Genomic DNA, 19,327 nt, shown 5'->3' with positions numbered 1-19,327 from the left:
ATTTAAACTTACGATGACTAAATGAATAAATTGCTCTAAAAGCAACCTGCGTGGTCTTTCTTCCATGACCTTCATATCTGACCCCACATAACATTAAACACCTCCCACTTTTTTTTTTTTTGCCACATCCTTCAGGACCCGAGTCCCAACGTACAACGCACGTGTCGTATTCGTATCCGTTTAGAACACATTACTCTGCTACATCCTCGGTACATAAAGATCTGCGCTGCGTACACACGTTGTCTGAGCTAACCTGCATTGCCATGTTGTTATGGTGATGTTCGTCCATGGGAGGAAGCGGCTCAGGCTCGCCTCCGTGCCAGACCTGCCCGGGTCCAGGCCCCATCCTGTCCTGAGATTTGGAGGCTGGGAAGGTGAAGTAGTCCCTGGGGTACGTCTGCGTGGGGATGGGGTACGCCTCTGGACGGTTTGGGGACGGCTCCTCCTAATAGGAACGACAGAACGGTTTAATGCTGTTTACAAGCTGGGCTTTGAAGATGCGGCTTCGATCCAGATGGCTCCATGGGCAGAACCGCATTTAATGAAAACGGAGCGCTTCCTGTAGTGTTCCAGTTACAGAGCGACTAACGGCTGCTCTGCTCAGAGAAACCAGTGTGTGTATGTGGATATATGTGTGTGCGAGAGGGACAGAACACAGCCAGAGCTAGTTAGCGAATCAGACACAGTGGTCGGAAACTCGATTAGAAGTGACCACAGCGACGCAGAGATCAATGCCTTTGTTTTTGACCGAGCCTAACGTGACTTCTCGGACAGAGACGTGAATTAACGAGAGGATTTTCAAGCTTCTGACGCTTTGATTGAAAACAGATGACATCACAGGAACGAGCCGTGGCAGCTTCAGTGGATTCTCTTTGGGCACCATGTTTAAAGCATCACTGAACATAAAAAGACAACCATAAAAACAGAGTCGATGTAGCATAATCAAATGTTTAACATGTCTGAAACAGTTAGGGTCCTCTTTAACCATTTAAAAATAATGGCACCCACCATTTCACATTTATCCCACAAACAAACTAAAGTGAATGAAATGTGTACATTATTCGTGGTTACTTATTGTAGCCAGTGTGAGTTTTTCCATTTATGAACCACTCATCGAACACATTTTTATTAAAAATGATCATCAGATTCCACTTGACTTTATAAATAAGGATGATTACATTGATAAAGAGGGAAAAACAAACAAACAAACAAACAAACAAACAAACGTTGGTCTAGTCTAGGGAGAATCTCCTACAGGCTTGCTCTGAGTACAAATGCCAGCATGTGTGCAAATATATAATTATGTAATATATACCCAATAAAAATCCGGAAAAATTCGGGTCATCACTTTCTCGTCGATTTGTTTAACAGCAGCTGATCGGGTCAAAATGTCAAAACATTACCGTAACATCCAAAACACAAGTCTGTTAGATCAGTGGCTTTCAAAGTGGGGGCCACCAGGGGGCGCCCGGGGGGCCTCGACAATTTGGTGTGAAAAATAAATTCTCACTCTCAGACAACCACACACACACACACACACACACACACACAATCAATTCCTAATGTAATGTAATGACGTAAGATGTAATTATTAATAAAAAAAGGGGGATATATTCAGAAGTCTGTATTTTTAATGTGTTTTAAAGACATCTTGCAAAAGTGGGGCCTCGGTCAAATGTTAATACCATTTGGGAGGCCTTGCCCTGGAAAAGTTTGTGAACCACCGTGTTAGATCGCTACGCTTGCATGTCGGCTCTGTGCTGCATCACCCACTATTCATTTGCATATTGGATACGATTGGTCAAAAGCAGCTTTGTGAGGTCACAAATTGAGCCCGGACAAAATTGGGTTTGAGACGTAAGCAGGAGATTGAAATGAAAGTAAGTGTGACTTTTCCTGCATATGCCTCTTTCTACAGACACGGTTTCTGAGCGGATTTAAATGTCGGTGGTGTTTAATGGTGTGTGTGTTTGTTTACTCACATCAGGACACAGGTTGCCTGTGGAGACAGAGGTGATTTTTCCCGGCGCTCCTGGGTACACGGGCTTTCCCCCTGGACTCTGGGCTTGATCTGCAAGAAGACAAACCAATCACAAACGATCTATATGCAAATACAACTGAGAGAAAACATATACATCCGGCATGGCTTTTATTTCAGAAAATAAAGACATAATGGAATAAAATGACGTCATCTAGGTCTCGAACGTGTGTACATGGGGTAGCTCATGTACTGTACGATAACCATCCGTTCTAATCCTATCTGCCGTGTTCGGCCACTCACTGGCTACGTTGGGGCTGGAGCGGTGGTCCGCGCGGTTCTTCAGCAGCCTCTCGTCCCTCTTCTGCTCGGGGTACGAGTCCCAGTTCCCCGGTGGGCTCTCCGGAGAGCCGTTCTGCACAGAGTTGTTGTAGAGCTCGAAGCCCTCGCTCTTCGGCCTGGCTTTGCCTTTATCCATACGGCCTCGGTCTGACGCTGAGGGGTTAAACAGGGACGCACATGAGGGGAAAAATACACAGCTCTGTGTGAGGACGATCTCAAACACACACCAACAACAAGTCATGCTTGTACACACATGCATGTAATCATGCTGTGTGTGTGTGTATATATATACACACACACACACATGTACAATATATTTATATATCTATAAATGATATAAATACCATGTTTTACGCTAGATCAGGGTGACGCCATAATCAGCGTTCAAGCAGTCTGAATCATTTAATACATATGAAAATCAGATCTAAACTAAAAATATGATGAATGAATGGATGAATTTGATTACAATCAAGATATTTTAACTCGTTTAAACATCATTTTCCTGCAAAGCAAATAAATAAAATAAATAAATATATAAAAATAAATCAGGTTATACAGCATATTTACAGACAAGTATGCAAACATGCCATTTTAAAGAACATTTTATTTAAAAAAAAAAAACAAACAAAAAACAACAACGACGTCTTTCATTAACCTTTAAAGTCGTAAATACGCAACATGATGGATTAATAATACAATTTTTTTGGGCTGCTCGGCCAAAAGTTCAACTACTTACAAGTAACTTGATTTAAAGAAGTAGCAATAATAATAATAATAATAATAATAGTAATAATAATAATCTGATTATTATTAGACACTTACCTGCATATAAAATCTGCAAAATTCTGATTATGGTAATAATCTGATGAGTGGTCGGATTATTTCGTAAACACACTCAGAGTGAGTATATATGATCGAGGGGTTAAAGCTGCACTCCTCTTACCGCGCGGCATCATGGGAGACGGCTGGTTGAGCAGCGTGGCCAGGCCGTGGTAAATAGCCCCCTGTTTGGCCACCTCCAGAGTCACCACCGAGCCTGTGCGAGTCATCAGCTCCGCCGCCCTGAACGAACACGAAAACGTCTCAGAACAAAACACCGCACAATAAATACGGCATATCCCAGTGAGTAAGAGATCGAAGCCCACGAAGCAATCCCAATCCCAGTAGAGATCACTTCTTTTAAAAAAAATAAATAAAATAAAAACAAAATAAAAAAACTTCACTCTTTACTTCTGGACAAAATGTCAAACGCATCAAAACGACCAACGAAACCACGCTGGCGTCGAGTGTCACATTCCTCGGATTTATAACGTCAAATACAATTATAAAGGCGTAAACACCATCTGCTTTTAATCTGACATGAATCATCTGTTTCAAAGTTCAATGACTTCAACTTGAATTTTTTTTTTTTCCTTTTCACATAATTACAACTGTGACGGGACAAAACTAGATTTTATTGACAGGCAAATGAGTGTTTTACTAAAAACTGAATAGCTCTGGTTTTGAAATGTACTGGTCTTTTGCAGAAATAAGGGAACAGCAGGGCTGAAGCTAAATTTGGGAAAGAGTTAGGAAAAAATGACCTTTTCCACAATTATTTGAGCTGCACCTGTGTGTGTGTGTGTGTATGTGTATATATATATACATATATATATATATATATATATATATATATATATATATATATATATATATATATATATATACATACACATACACACATACACACATACACACACTCCATTTTATACAACACGCATATCTGTGTCTTTATATTCATGTTACACAACGTTGCAGCTGAATTCTCGATTCTGATTGGCCAGGAGGTGGTGTTAAGTTTCTATAATCATAGGTTTACATTACCGTGCTCGTTCGAATAAGTTAGCGTTTCTATAGCAACAGCTTACACAGGTTTGTATGGTGGATGCGCCACATGAAGTGATTCTAAAACGCGTGTAATTATCGATGTGGCAAAGTGAGAGCGTTCATGGAAGGAGTCTCCAGTTCCGGCGCTTTGCAACACTGTAAATGTAAAAGTTTTCGGACATCTTCGGGACAGAGGCGTGTACGCTCCGTGTCTTCTCAGTAACACGAACTTGTTTCACGGACATCCCGTAACATTAGACGTAAGTATAAAGGGATAAAACGTAGGACGTGTGGTTCTTTAATAACTCAAACACGAACGTCAGAATCATTGACAGATTGCTGGGGTATAAGAGGAATAAAAGACTTCAGGACGTGATGTAACTGGAAAACGATCCACTTCAAGGTCGTTTCATTACACCGCCCATTATTAGGTTGATTATTTTCCTATAACAGCATGCCCCTAAGTGTTTTATTCCTTTCCTTATCCACCAGACAAACAGGATATTACATGCTTAGCTTTAACTCTAGTTCAGAAATCCAACTTAAAAGAAAAGAAAAGAAAAGCACTAAAGGTTATGAAAGTACCTCTCCTGAGAAAGTCCGACTAGACTTCTCCCGTCCACGCTGAGCAACTGATCTCCGGCAGCCAGACGGCCGTCCTGAAACACACACACACACACTCGAAATGTTATTTTACCTACATGACTTAAACCCATCATTGCCTGCACTGAGCTCATGCTTTGTATATTTATGTCCTCACCATGTCTGCAGCTCCTCCTTTGACGACAGACTTGATATAAATCCCAAGTTTCTCCTGTCCAGCACCCTGTTAAAACACACACACACACACACACACACACACACACACTTAAAAAAGGAAGGCGAAGAATTTCCCCCACATTCCCATTTCCATAATGGATTCCAGTGTGAAACTCTATCCACCCTAATCTCCAGAAAGACACCAGGACGACAAGGGGAGCCCAGATTATTGGGGGAGAACCCAAACAGGCTGGCGGTGAAATAAAGCTAGACGTGAATGAGATCAATTTACACCAGATGAAAGCGAGCTTTGTGGCGCAGTCATGGAGATTAACCGCTCGGAAAAAAAAAACATCCCCATAAAAGGCTGCAATTATTCAGCTCGGGTTCAGAGGTCGCCGCTCTGCCGTCGCTGTGCGTTCAGACATCGCAGCGCTACGCCGTTCTCCCTTTCCTTACGCATCCACACGTCTCACAACGGGCTCCTTCAGACGGCCCGGGTGACGCCATTTCCTGCCCAGAAGAGCGGTGGCATTGTAACGCCACGCCTCAGAGCCTTACGAGGCTGCACTTAGCTTTCTACGACTCTCTTTTGTTATGTCCGTTATCCCAAAAAGCCTGGATTCGGCGTTCCAAGAAGACACCACGTGAATTCCCCTGCATGCTGCCAGAGCGTCTATTTGTGCAGGAGCGTTAGAAAGAAGGCGAGGTTTCATGAATGCTTCATATCCATCCACACCTGAACAAACGCAGCTCTGACACGGCACTGGTGTGATGGATGTAACCAGCACAGCGAGCGCAAACAGTGCGGTTTTTTATTTATTTATTTAGTTCCGAGTGTGAGCCTTCGCCCCTCACAAGACCTTAACACACTCGAACGCATACACACTACACAATACAATAGTAATAGCTCTGTTACACACTCATGAGCTCGACTTTTCATCTGGGTCTTCGAGGCTTCGTACCAACTTTGTTCTCAGGTTAGCAAAGCAGACTAGCCTTGCGCACTCACTAGAGGAAGCTATGTCCTTCCAAGCTTTATTTTAATTTATAGGTAGGAAGAAGTATTAAAAGTATTAAATCTATTTTCCATCTCGAGCCCACATCCGTGCAGCACGACGAGCAGCGCATTACAAGGCATGTGAGGTGAACCTGCCGTTTCGGAGCATCTTCTATGAAGCAGGAGATGGAGCTGAATAGCTTCCATCTGGACGTTCTCCAAGCACACGGTGCTGCCTGGAACTCATTTCAACGCCGAACAGGCGGCAATCGAGTGAGAAACTGCCGTTTATTGTTTCAACGAGTAAGCTACGGCACAGGATAACGGCGCGCGGGCGATAAGCGGCCGGCTGATGTTATTGGAACGTGAAGGAAGAAGGTGAGGAGCAGACCGCGGGCCGAGACGGAAACAGAATCCGCCTGGGAATCGCTCGCAATTTCTCTCCATCAAGACCACTGACAAATCTGCCCACCCACAGCCTCCGACCATCACAGGAATCCACACAGCTCCGACCATCACAGGAATCCACACAGCTCTGACCACACTGTAAAAAAATTCACGGCGTAAAGCCGTGTATGTAGCACAAACAAGTGATTGATGCCTGTGGCGGTATTCGAGGCTGGATATTCGGACGGGCGAGGCCTGAAAAAGTTTCCATACCAGCACATGTGTTTGGGAACAACGATTAAATCGAGGGCGGGGGGGGGGGACGACGACGACGACCACACTCTGGTGCAAATCTCTAGTGGATGGAAGTTTCAATTCCATGAAAGAGTTGTGTAAATATATAAACGAAGGCCGTTAGTGAGCAAAATAAAATCCTAAAAAGCGAGATCATGCAGCTGAAGAGAGAAGAGTAAGTTATCGGTACGTACCACTACGCCTGTTCTGCGTCAGGACGCCAAAAGAAAAAAATCATCACGAAAAGCTGTTATAAATCTACACAATATCGCAGGCTCCGCCTCACACGAGGCAGTTCTCATACAAGGGGACATTTCAGGGGACAAGTCCAGAGGGAGCATCCGGTGCTCGGTGGACACAAAGACGCCAAACACAGAAAGGCCCCCTGTTCATGCATTCATACAAGGCCTACAGCGCAACAGGAAGGAATCAGAGCACTGGAGCACACACACACACACACACACACACACACACACACACACCACTAATGCCATCACGTCACGGTCCCACGTTCAGCACTAAGAAGCGCTTCCTTTCCTTTTGTGCCTCGAATTTGTCCGCAGGTAGACATTCGACACCTGCGCTCCAGCTGAGCGGTTCACACGCTAACGGCTAAAGAGCTGAAGGTCGCGCGTGAGAACAAGTTTCTCAAACACTGCAGAGAATAGAGAAAAGCCACAGCGTGAGAAGCTCCAGAGAAGTCGGTGGTACAGACGGAGAGACGCTCCATGCACAACAGCACGACTCGAACCTTCGGTTTACTCCACCGATCCTACACGAAATATATTTTCACAGCACTGTTGCATTCTCAATCCTGATTGGTCAGAAGTTGCTCAGATACATATTACAAATCTATTATACATCACGTTCGCGCGCTCGTTCCGATACGCTATCGTTTCCATGGTAACAATTTACACAGGGACTTTATTTACAGCATCGTCGACATAAGCGAAAACAAATTTAAAAAAACGTGTCTAAGTGTAGAAATTGCGATTTTTTTTTGATAAGGATGTTCTAGAAGGGGTTTTTTTTTAAAACAAATTTAAATGAAAAGGAATCTCAAGTGTCAGCACTTTGTAACAGCAAAGTTTTCCGACATGGGAAAGCCTTCAGGACGGATGAGTTGACACTTCCTGGTTTCTCTGTAACATGACACGAATGGTTTTTTTTATTTTTTGTATTAACTTCAAGAGAGAGAGAAAAACCGGTGGGTGAGGGAACGACTTTATGCGATAACACAAGTAATGACAAACACTCACGGATGTTCCACATCAACGTAACTATAAATGGATAAAACGTATGATGCGTCACTCTTTAATTCATAAAAAAAAAAAAAGAATAAGCAAAACAACTCTGCGTCATCACACCACCCTAGCGCTGTTGTTTTTCTTCTATAACTGCACACCCCCAAGTGTTTAATTCCGTAATTCTGGCTGTTATACCTACTTTACGTCTGCAACATCAATAGTAAATATACTGTATGACCACCCACAAAGTTTTCCTTTGCACCAATAATAACGGGCCGTTTCCCAAAACAAAATAAGACGGTAAATTGAAGCACGCGGTAACTTACAAGAAACCTGCTTCAGTTTCCCAACAGGATGAGGTGAGGTTCAGAGCAGAGGAGGTTCATGGGTGATTAACGGGAGGGTAAATGAGAGCGTTCTCGCTCGACTTGGAAGCAGTTCAAGCATGTCTTTGGCAGGTGGTTTCATATCTGGGCAACAAATCTCAGGGAGAAGGCACGAGGCTTCAATTTACCGAAGGCAGCACTCCATCAAAGTCACGACGTCTATGAATCAACCTCAAACACTCGGAAGTCTGCGAAGCTGGCTTTCTTCTCAGCTTATAAAGCAGCCATGGTGGGCCAAGTCCTGGCTAAGCGGTGCAACAAGCCATGCAGTTTCTGTGAGGGACTTTACTTGAACTAATTATTAAGCTAATACGTAGGCGTGAGAGGAATGAATCTAACTTCATTCGGAGATTTGGTCCTAATGTATGTTTCAAACTGCAGGGTCAAACTGCTAATTCTTAACATGTGCAGAGGAAGAATTACAGAGGACACGACGCTAAAGCATGCCGAGACAAGTCCGAGTGTGGACGTAAACACACACGGATTGACTTAAGCTTTCATAAATACAGTCTTTAATCTAAATAGGGCCTAGAGGTGAAAAAGCTGACTCTAGTCTGCTATTAAGAGTCAACACGGTTTTATTAAAATTCCAAACAGCCAATGAGGGCTAGTTTATTTTCCCTAAACAAGTGTTTGAGTAAACGGTCAAAGAGCATTTGGTAATAGTTTATTTGGATGATGTTGAGTAGACAATCACCTCATCCCCATACCCCTCATAACTTCAACTTCAGCTCATGCGTACTCTATTGGTGATGAGAATATTGGTTTCAATACTTGCCATGAATATCCTCTTACACTATATGGCCATTAAGTTGGTGGACACCTGACCATCACACCCGTATGTGGTTAATTCCCAAACCGGTGCCACAAAATTGTAAGCACACAACCGTATAGAACGTCTTTGTAGGCTGTAGCATTACGGTTTCCCTTCACTGGAACGAAGAAGCCCAAACCTGTTCCAGGATGAAGGTGCTCCCGTGCACAAAGCGAGCTCCATGAAGACATGGTTTGGCAAGGTTGGCGTGGAAGAACTCGAGTGTCCTGCACAGATCCCTGACCTCAATACCACTGAACACACTACAGACAATATAGAGATGCCAGTCAGGCTATTTGGACTGGGGAGAAAATCAGAGTATCCGGAGGTAACCCCGGAGCCACGTGGCGAACATGCAAACTCGGGAATCTAACCCCCAACCCCGGAGGTGCTAGGCAAACGTGCTAACTACGAAGCCACCGTGCCACTCTGTTGACACAAGTCTTCCCGTTAATTACGTATCATTTGTACTCTAGCTTGCATCCACAATTACCACCTTCCTGTTTATTGGGTATTACGTCCCAGCATAGCTTATTGGTTCCAGGGATCTTGATTAATAAAACACTGGCTACATGACTTCTGTAAATGGTTCAGCCATTTCTCGCCTGCTGGACCTGGAAGCATTCGCAGATCTATGTGAAGTGTCATCTCATTAGTTATAAGCAACAGAAACATCTCGCAGCCAGAGCACATATCACATCTACCTGCTGCCTGGTTTCCACACGATGCAGATGAAACACTAGAGACCCTGAGGTGGGTGTGCTGCTCTTCTGCGAACAGCGCAGCCTTAACACCCGAACAGAATTCAGAGAATCGAGACCCCACCCCGACACTTCCTGTCTGAGGAAGAACTCTGCAACCTGTCGCAGGAAATTGGAAGCTGACGTTGGCTCCTTTTCTGTTCCATCACTGCTCCGAGGCTCCGTTTTCCATCTGCCTCGAGACGCATCGACTTCCTGTTTGGGATTTTGATTTTGTTTTTCTGTTTTCTCATTCGGATTTAAACCTGGGCTCCTCAGGGACCTACACAGGTCAACTGAGGTTCTCGGAACTCTCTGTTGAAGAGCTCAAAAGCCGACCCGTTGCGCATGCGGTACGGCGAGTCCTCGCTGAACAGAGATACCCATCGTTCCTTTGAAAGCCACCTACATATCGTTTGACATGACAGGAAAAAAAAAAAAAAAAAAGAAATACTTTGTTGACATAACTCCTGAATATCTGTTGAAGGAGTCTTTTAGCTAGATCAGGAAGCGAGGACAGACGGACTGCTGAGGCCATTTTGGTGCTCTCCTGACGCCAGGTGCAAACTGTCATCACCAGAACACGAGGCTTCTGGTAATGAGCTTCTTGCAGCCAGACGCATTCATCACATCTGAGAGGCTTTAATGATGGAGACTGTGGGCTGCTGGCTTGCGTTAAGAGAGACCAAACAACGTCTGTCATGCATCACAGGACTCGGGAGTGTGTGGTGAGGACAGGCAGGCATCCGTCTTTCCATTAAAACTACCAACGAGAGCAAAGCAGGACCTCGTAATTTTTATATTCAGGACCTCCGTGTGAAAACCGTGCGTCGGACGGTTAACTCGCTGATAACTTTTTCAAAATACCAAATAACATCCTATACCACCTATTACTGTTTACCAGCCGCTCATTTGGGTAAGTCCCATATTTCCGGGTCAGGAAGGGATGATGAAGTGTGTGGTATTTATTAGCACTTCCTTAAAAAAATGTATCCTCGAACATCTGTTGTTGTAAACAGGTTACGTTTCTACCTCTGATGCCACTACAGGGTAAGCCTGTCGATATTTTTAATTGCCAGGGGTGGACAAACGGGTAGCTTGGAACAATCAGACTTTGTGAACAAATAGGTTCAACAACAGGAAAGAGGAGGGACTGGATGGAGCGTTCATCAACTGAAGGGTACAGTACATTCTGCCACTGAGGACGACCCCAAGCAGTGCAGCCTGGAGATTGCTGACGACGGTACCGCTTGAAGTACCATGGAAATGGTTTTGGACCTCAATTCCACATGGACATTGGTCACTGGGACTACGGTTGCTGCGATGGCCTTGGGACTGCGATTACCACATGCGGTTTTACACTCAGGTCTCCTTTAGTGAACAGTGGACTAGTTCAACAAACAGACTTCATGTTAAAACCATAATGAACTTTCTTTTACTTTCACACTATCCGTCGTGACCCAGATGAGGACGGGTTCCCTTCCGAGTCTGGTTCCTCTCAAGGTTTCTTCCTCGTATCATCTCAGGGAGTTTTTCCTCACCACCGTCACCACCGGCTCGCTCAATAGGGATAAATCCACACGCTTATGGAGACAACGTCCATTGTTAAATGCGCTATACAAATCAAACTGAATTGAACTGAGGGAAGAATCTCCTACGGTTCCTTACTGACTTTTGCGAAAAAGACTTTTACTTTGAAAATAAGACAAATGATGTGAAAGTGCTTCACGATGGTGCGATGCATCCTGCTGCTGTAACTACAGTACGAGCGATTCATCTCAAACCACTCTACCCGCCTCACTACACGCACATCAGCAGACGTGACGGACGTGACGGGTATAGACGACCGTGGTTTGTTGAAACACCGAGAAAGATTTCACTGCAAAGCCGTCACACGAAACGAGTCTCGTCACGGCTAAACGTCGAGAGAAAATAAAGGCGCTCGAATAACATCTTCCACTTGTAAAGCTGCGACCGAAAGCCGAAATGCTCCTTCGCAGCATTGCGAAGGAGCATTTCGGCTCCTTCGCAATGCTGCGAAGACTTAAGACTTCGCAGCATTGCGAAGTCTTAAGTCTTCGCAGACTTAAGACTGCGAAGACTTCACAATGCTCCTTCGCAATGCTAACTAAGCCCACAATCGAGCTCTAAGCCCTTCACAGGGCTGGAGCTCGATTGTGGGCTTAGTTAACAAAGCCCGAAATATTACAAACGATATCTTTAACTTGCAGAGCATTCTGCACAAAACGTTGTGAAAATGAAGGCACGGTCGAGGTCGAGGTCGAGGTGCAGCATCTAACAGCTGTTAAAAGATCCTATAGTCAGGAAGAGTGTGAGAAGAGAAATCCAATCCGGAAGACAAGAGCAGGGCAGCAGATACTGAGAGACTAATTACAGATGTGTGTCGAGCTGAACAGGACACCCATCTGAAATAAAATTCCACTCGGGTGAATCATCGTGAAGCGATGCACATGCAGCGAGCATCTGGAGAGGGTTCGTGATTACACCGATCTCGTGACTCTGCGTCAAGCCAGGAGAGTAGACAAACGGCAGTCCAGGTGCTCGTGCGGTTTTCTAGGCTCCCGTCTTTCGTTTTTCTCCGAGTGTTCAGGAAGTGCAGAAATCGCCGCTGAAGCCATATCCTGCTATTGTTAGTGCGGTGTACAAAAGGGGACAGGAGACGGAGAGACCTACCGAGAGGGAAGTCACGGTGCTATTGTGCTGCACTTTGTACAAACAAACAGGGGGAAAAAAAATAAAATCAAAAAATAAACGAGTCCAAAGAGCGTTCGGAGGAGGCAGAGGTGTGGATCAACTGGGAAAAGATTTCCAAACGGGAGTTCTTGGAAGATGGTCGGATAAACGTGCGGACGAGATCACGGGTTCCTGACAGGAGAGGCTGTGTGCGTGTGTGTGTGTGTGTGTGTGTGTGTGTGTGTGGTCACAGGATTTCCCTCTGCTGTTCCATAAAATGGTCTCATAGGGGCCATTATCTCACACACACACACACACCAGTCTTGAAGGCTCCAACAGACACAGGCACAGATGCATACACACACACACACACACCTGCAGCTCAACAGCCTGACATTCCTATATAATATATAACTAATGAATTACATGGAATGTGTGTGTGTGTGTGTGTGTGTGTGTGTGTGCGTGTGCGCGTGTGTGTATGTTTTGGAGCCTTAGTGACTAGCACATGCAGCGTCAGGAAAAAAAAAAAGGCCATGTAATCATTCATCTTGCTATTTACACAAATGCACAGTCGAGTGCAAAAGTTTGCACCCCCCACCCCACCGGTTCTGAATGGGGGAAAATGAAACTGTAGATTTATATTTTACAATTTTATCTATAAATAATAATAATAATAATAATAATAATAATTCAAGAAGTTAAACATGAAATGTGGACGCACATGTGCAGGAAAACAACAAAACAAAAACGAATACCAAAAATGAAACAAATCAAGGACGGCGCCTTTAAAGACGGGACCTGGTGTGTGAAGCATCAACAAAAAAAAGAAGCGGTGACGTAATCTTCATATTTATACAGAAACAGTGCTGGGTGCAAAAGTTTGCACCCCCCCATGGTTTCTGAATGTATATGTAAATAAATTTATCTGTATTTTACAAATGACCTTTAAATAACAATAATACAAAATAATAATAAAAGTCTTGCACAGCAAAACCGACTACAAAGTGTAAATGTAAACAAATGATGTACCACAGCACTGTTGAATTCCTGCATCTGATTGGTTTCCGACGCCCTATACGATAGCTGCTATAACATAAGTGATGAGCGGAACTAACTTGCCTCACAGATGTTCCCCCAACATTAAATGTAACTATTTATGGATAAAAAGAAAATCCCTGTCAAGGTATAAGAGAAATAAAATATTTCTTGGCATTCACTTACAATAAAATAAACAACCTTGGGATCGTTTATGTCAACAATGTCATGTTGGAACGATTTCAACTTCTTTGTCTTCTCTTGATTTTTGCCGTAAGGGTATACAAACTTTCGCACTCCGCTGTACAATAAATCCAAATAAAAACGAAGCCAAACAAAAGAGCGAGGATTAAAATAAAAATAAAATCGGGTTTATCCAGAGAGCCACCTGAAGAGGAAACTACCTCCAGGTGGTAATAAAATTCTCATCACTGGAATGAATAGGAGTCTGTGCTGCTGTTTCCCCTCAGAGTCTACCAGCTGCAAACATCTGCCAGTGTTTCCTTACATACACACTCCAAACACACACACACACACACACACACGCCAACCCAAGCAGCGCCTTACCGACTGGTCTTTCCTCCCGACCACAGAGAACCACATGCTGCTAACTCCGCTCGGGTCGTGAGAAGAAGCTGAGCGCGACACACAGCTGCTCCAAGAGCACCACGTTCCCAGGTGAAGCTGGATATGATCCGAGGAAGCCTCCGAGTCAGCCTGCCTCTACATGCTAAAGTCAGAAACCAGTTCACAGAGAAGCAAATCCGCGGATTGTCCCGGAGCGCAAGAATCCCTCGAGTCTGAGTGAACTTTCTGTACTGCTCCACACACACACACACACACACACCGGGACAAACCTATCATTACTCTGCTCCACCTCTCCTCTCCTCTCCCTCCCCTGTTTCCTCCCTCCCGTCAGTCCGTCCTCCACCTCACTCCCTCTCGCTTTCAAAATAGAAGAGTTATAAAAACAGTTCAGGCTAGCCTCCAACCTCTTGCTTGCTTTTTTTTTTTTTTTTGGGGACGAGAGTTCTCGCATGGCCTCCAAATCCCCTCCACAGGAGCGGCGTGTTTTTTTTTTTTGATCTGAAGCAGCCTAGACACAGCTGTGTGTGTCAAACCGTGTTAAACCGAACCGTCACTGCTGCTACAACCGCATCCGAAACAAATCGGACCGAGCGGTAAACATTTTACACCACCGGTCGGTACGGCGGACGCTCCACGTCCAAACGAACAAACAAAACAAACCGTTGTTTAATCGTTTATAAAGTGTCGTTTTCTGTTAGGAGACTGTTACTTAACATTCATGGAAGGAGTCTCCAGTGTCAGAGGTGAAGCTGTAACTAGAGGAGCTGTTAGAAAGCAAGCGATAAAACAGGAACTAACCGTGTATCGAGGACGTTCCACAACATTCAACGTACATCACACCAACCTGTCGCTGATTATTATTATTATTATTATTATTATTATTATTATGCGCCCACGTGTTTTATTCCGCACATAAGACGTCACAGCGTACAGTACACCTCTGTTGATATCTCTAATCCGATTGGTCGGAAGTCGTTCGTTAATTTCGTGTAATGATTAATCGCAGGTATATATTAACACGCCCGTTCTGAGCGGTCTCATTTGACCGTTTCTATAGTAACGGCTCGCTCATAGAGACTTGTCTGGCAGTCGTGTCACGTCGGGTAACGCGGTCTTACAGTACAAACAACAACAACAACGTGCGCTGTTTAACCTAATCTTTATGCAAAGTAATTAAATAAATAAAAAGTCATATTTTGATAAGGGGGAAAGTTTGTTTAACGTTTTTACGGAAGGAAACTATAAAGCTGTTTTCGGTCACGTCATCGAGCAGGACCTCGTAACAACCTCCGCAGCATTAAATCTAAGTATAAACTGTTTCAAAATGAGGCGCTGGGTGTTCACGGGCATGTTTCTGTGGTGTATACGGAATAAAAGAAACCGGCGCGTGCGGTTATATGGAAATAATCCGCTCCCGGGTGATCACGAGCGTCAGAGCCGCAGCACACCGCCCTGTTGTTGTCCACCGTTCCGGTTTATTCCGAACCTCTCGGTTTCCGCAAACCGATGCAAATGACGCTCATGCAAAGTGTCGCCTGTCCTCCGGGGGAAGCGTGCGTATCTGTGGGCTCGTCCGTATGCGTTTTACTGAAGTTTCAGTGCTCTGCTGTCTTTAAAACAACTCTGAAAGGCCGCGTTCATTACAAACGTAACTTTCGGAGCGGCTTTGATCTTAGTCGGCGTTTCGTACTCCGACTCGTAAAGCTTTCGGCACCGGCACGAGAGATTTTCACCTCGTAAAGACAAACACGCCGAGAGCCATAAAGCAGGAGCCGAGAGTAGACTAAACACATGATGATACACACACACACACACACACACACACTTGTGCTTGGTTTAAGTGGAACAACCGCACACCGGAGCTCCGCCCCAACACCAGAGAAGAGGAACCACTCCTCCACCTCTGACTGACACCATCACTACTTTCTAATGTTTGTTGTCCAAACACTCGCTGATATTTGGTATTTGATATGGGTGTTGCTGCTGAGAGCATGGAAACTCCTGTTTAAAGGAACACGCCAGTGCTTATTTATTTATTTATTTATCATCAAATCTGTAGCGTATATATATACACACACACACACACACACGATTCCCACACAATTAGCTCAACCTCTTTATTCCAGACTTTACAATGGAGGTCTCTGGGCAGCTTTCCTGTTCAATTCTGTACCTAGATGTTAATGTGATACAGGGTTCTGTTACAGTCACAAAAAAACTTCCAAAAAATGAACACAACTCAATCTTTGTTTTATTTTTTATAACATATTCCACCATTTTTGAGAAGTCCAACAGCTTTGGATCAACATTTTGAGACAGAATCCAACAGCTATTCCTGACCCGTCCGTTATAAATAAGCATAAAGTTACAATAACGCTGACCAGAAACGTTTTTTTTTTTTTTTTACGAATCGTCAACGTGAATTAAAAGCAATTTACGCGTAATATTTCCCACAGCCGTTCGGCTACACCATGTAATCACTACGGTGCCAGGACTGACGAGACGTTTCCTTACCTTGGCAGCGACGATGCTGAGGCCCATGCCATTGTGCTTCTTCAACGTCACCGTCACGACTTCAGGTTCCTTCCTCATTGGCTATGAAGAGAGCAAAGAGCAAAGAGTTAGAGCTGAAATGGACCGGAGCAGGACGTGAGCTGTCCTGGGTCTCAGGAGCTGTCTCGTGGCTGGTTCTGCACCAGACTGGCTGAGCTGAGGAAGAGGAGGAGGAGGAGGAGGAGGAAGAAGAGGAGAAGGAGGCAGGGCGGGGTGCAGAGCGGCGGTCGTTCCTCAGAGCGAGGCCCGACCACAAGGAGAAACAGCGGCTGCTGGAGCAGAGTCAAGAATGAAAGCCACATGCGTCAGCACCATAGAGCGAGCGCCAAACTCGCTTCCATATGGGCCAGAGAGAGAGACAGCGAGAGAGAGAGAGAGAGAGAGAGTGTGTGTGTGCCCAGCCGCTCCCTCTGAGAACCTCAGCAGATACACCGGTTCTGAGGTTCTTGTTTGTTGGGTCTAAAGTCTGATGTAAACACACCGCTTGCAAACAGAGGAGCAGCGAAGTGAAGTGGAAGTCTCCGGATGCTTCCGGGACACGGACTGCGTTCACACACGCTAATAATCCGGATCCCTGGCTCCCGAAAGCTTCTTACGATTTACTGGTAGAGAGAGTGTGTAATATAACGCTCACTCTAAAGTTTAACTGTGATCTTTCTGCTGTGATGCTTTTGAGAAACCTGACTCGAGGGTTGAAATCAAAATCACTCGAGAATCTTGAACACCACAAGCTCATGCGGCACACGCGACTGGTACGTTTAGGGACAAAAGACATACGCGGCTGTAACGACACTAACGTCAGCCTGAGGCAGTTCGGCCTTTACTGTACGGAACCTGTTCTTAGCAAGGCGAGAGGACTTTATTTAAGCAGAGTAATGATGGGGACTGGTAAGATAAAGAGTCTCAGAGGTGAGTACAGAAGGCGTATGCAGTGTAAATGCAGTGATTTTAAAACGTCTTCAGGACAAAAGGGATGTGATTCGCTTTGTGGTTTCTCGGTAAAATGACACGCTGCGTGTCAGACAACAGAAATTAAAAGAGGAGATGATTGTGAGTGAATGTCTGTTTATACGCCGCAACCGACTGTTTACACGCCGCAAATGTCTGTTTATACACCGCAAATGTCTGTTTATATGCCGTAACCGTCTGTTCATACACCGTGTAACCGTCTGTTTATACGCCGTAACCGTGTGTTTATACGCCGCAAACGGCAAACGTCTGTTTGTTTATATGCCATAACCAACTGTTTATATGCCGTAACCGACTGTTTATACGCCGTAACCGTCTGTTTATACACCGTGTAACCGTCTGTTTATACGCCGCAACCGGCAAACGTCTGTTTATATGCCGTAACCGACTGTTTATACGCCGTAACCGTCTGTTTATACACCGTGTAACCGTCTGTTTATACGCCGCAACCGGCAAACGTCTGTTTGTTTATATGCCGTAACCGACTGTTTACACGCCGCAAGTGACTGTTTATACACCGTAAATGACTATATACACCGTAAAACGACTATATACACCGTAAAGGACTATATACACCATAAAGGACTATATACACCATAAATTACTATATACACCGTAAAGGACTATATACACCGTAAATTACTATATACACCGTAAAGGACTATATACACCATAAATTACTATATACACCGTAAAGGACTATATACACCGTAAATTACTATATACACCGTAAAGGACTATATACACCATAAATTACTATATACACCGTAAAGGACTATATACACCGTAAATTACTATATACACCGTAAAGGACTATATACACCGTAAATTACTATATACACCGTAAAGGACTATATACACCATAAATTACTATATACACCGTAAAGGACTATATACACCATAAATTACTATATACACCGTAAAGGACTATATACACCGTAAAGGACTATATACACCGTAAATTACTATATACACCGTAAAGGACTATATACACCGTAAAGGACTATATACACCATAAATTACTATATACACCGTAAAGGACTATATACACCATAAATTACTATATACACCGTAAAGGACTATATACACCGTAAATTACTATATACACCGTAAAGGACTATATACACCGTAAAGGACTATATACACCATAAATTACTATATACACCGTAAAGGACTATATACACCGTAAATTACTATATACACCGTAAAGGACTATATACGCCGCAAGCGACTGTTTATACTCCGTAAAGGACTATATACACCGTAAATTACTATATACACCGTAAAGGACTATATACGCCGCAAGCGACTGTTTATACACCGTAAATTACTATATACACCGTAAAGGACTATATACGCCGCAAGCGACTGTTTATACACCGTAAAGGACTATATACACCGTAAATTACTATATACACCGTAAAGGACTATATACGCCGCAAGCGACTGTTTATACACCGTAAAGGACTATATACACCGTAAATTACTATATACACCGTAAAGGACTATATACGCCGCAAGCGACTGTTTATACACCGTAAAGGACTATATACACCGTAAAGGACTACATACGCCGCAAGCGACTGTTTATACACCGTAAAGGACTATATACACCGTAAAGGACTGTTTATACACCGTAATATATACTGAATATATATATTGAAAACCGTGA

The 19,327-nt window shown here is 44.1% G+C and overlaps 1 protein-coding gene across 10 annotated transcripts in view; it reads right to left on the bottom strand.

The window, feature by feature from the left end:
* Positions 1–19,327, bottom strand: part of afdna (afadin, adherens junction formation factor a) — a 112,591-nt gene that overhangs the window by 20,444 nt on the left and 72,820 nt on the right. For all 10 annotated transcript variants that reach the window (XM_053614279.1, XM_053614273.1, XM_053614275.1 and 7 more), the window contains 7 exons: positions 16,648–16,728; positions 4,947–5,012; positions 4,772–4,845; positions 3,264–3,382; positions 2,282–2,473; positions 1,983–2,071; positions 254–445 (listed from right to left, as the gene is read on the bottom strand). In XM_053614279.1, the coding sequence (XP_053470254.1) occupies positions 254–445; positions 1,983–2,071; positions 2,282–2,473; positions 3,264–3,382; positions 4,772–4,845; positions 4,947–5,012; positions 16,648–16,728 (813 nt within the window). The remainder of the gene's footprint in view (positions 1–253; positions 446–1,982; positions 2,072–2,281; positions 2,474–3,263; positions 3,383–4,771; positions 4,846–4,946; positions 5,013–16,647; positions 16,729–19,327) is intronic.

This window comes from Ictalurus furcatus, chromosome 25, assembly GCF_023375685.1.
Source record: "Ictalurus furcatus strain D&B chromosome 25, Billie_1.0, whole genome shotgun sequence".
Taxonomy (NCBI): domain Eukaryota; kingdom Metazoa; phylum Chordata; class Actinopteri; order Siluriformes; family Ictaluridae; genus Ictalurus; species Ictalurus furcatus.
The sequence above is the reverse complement of the archived record's forward strand: the minus strand, read 5'-3'. Positions and strand labels throughout refer to the sequence as shown.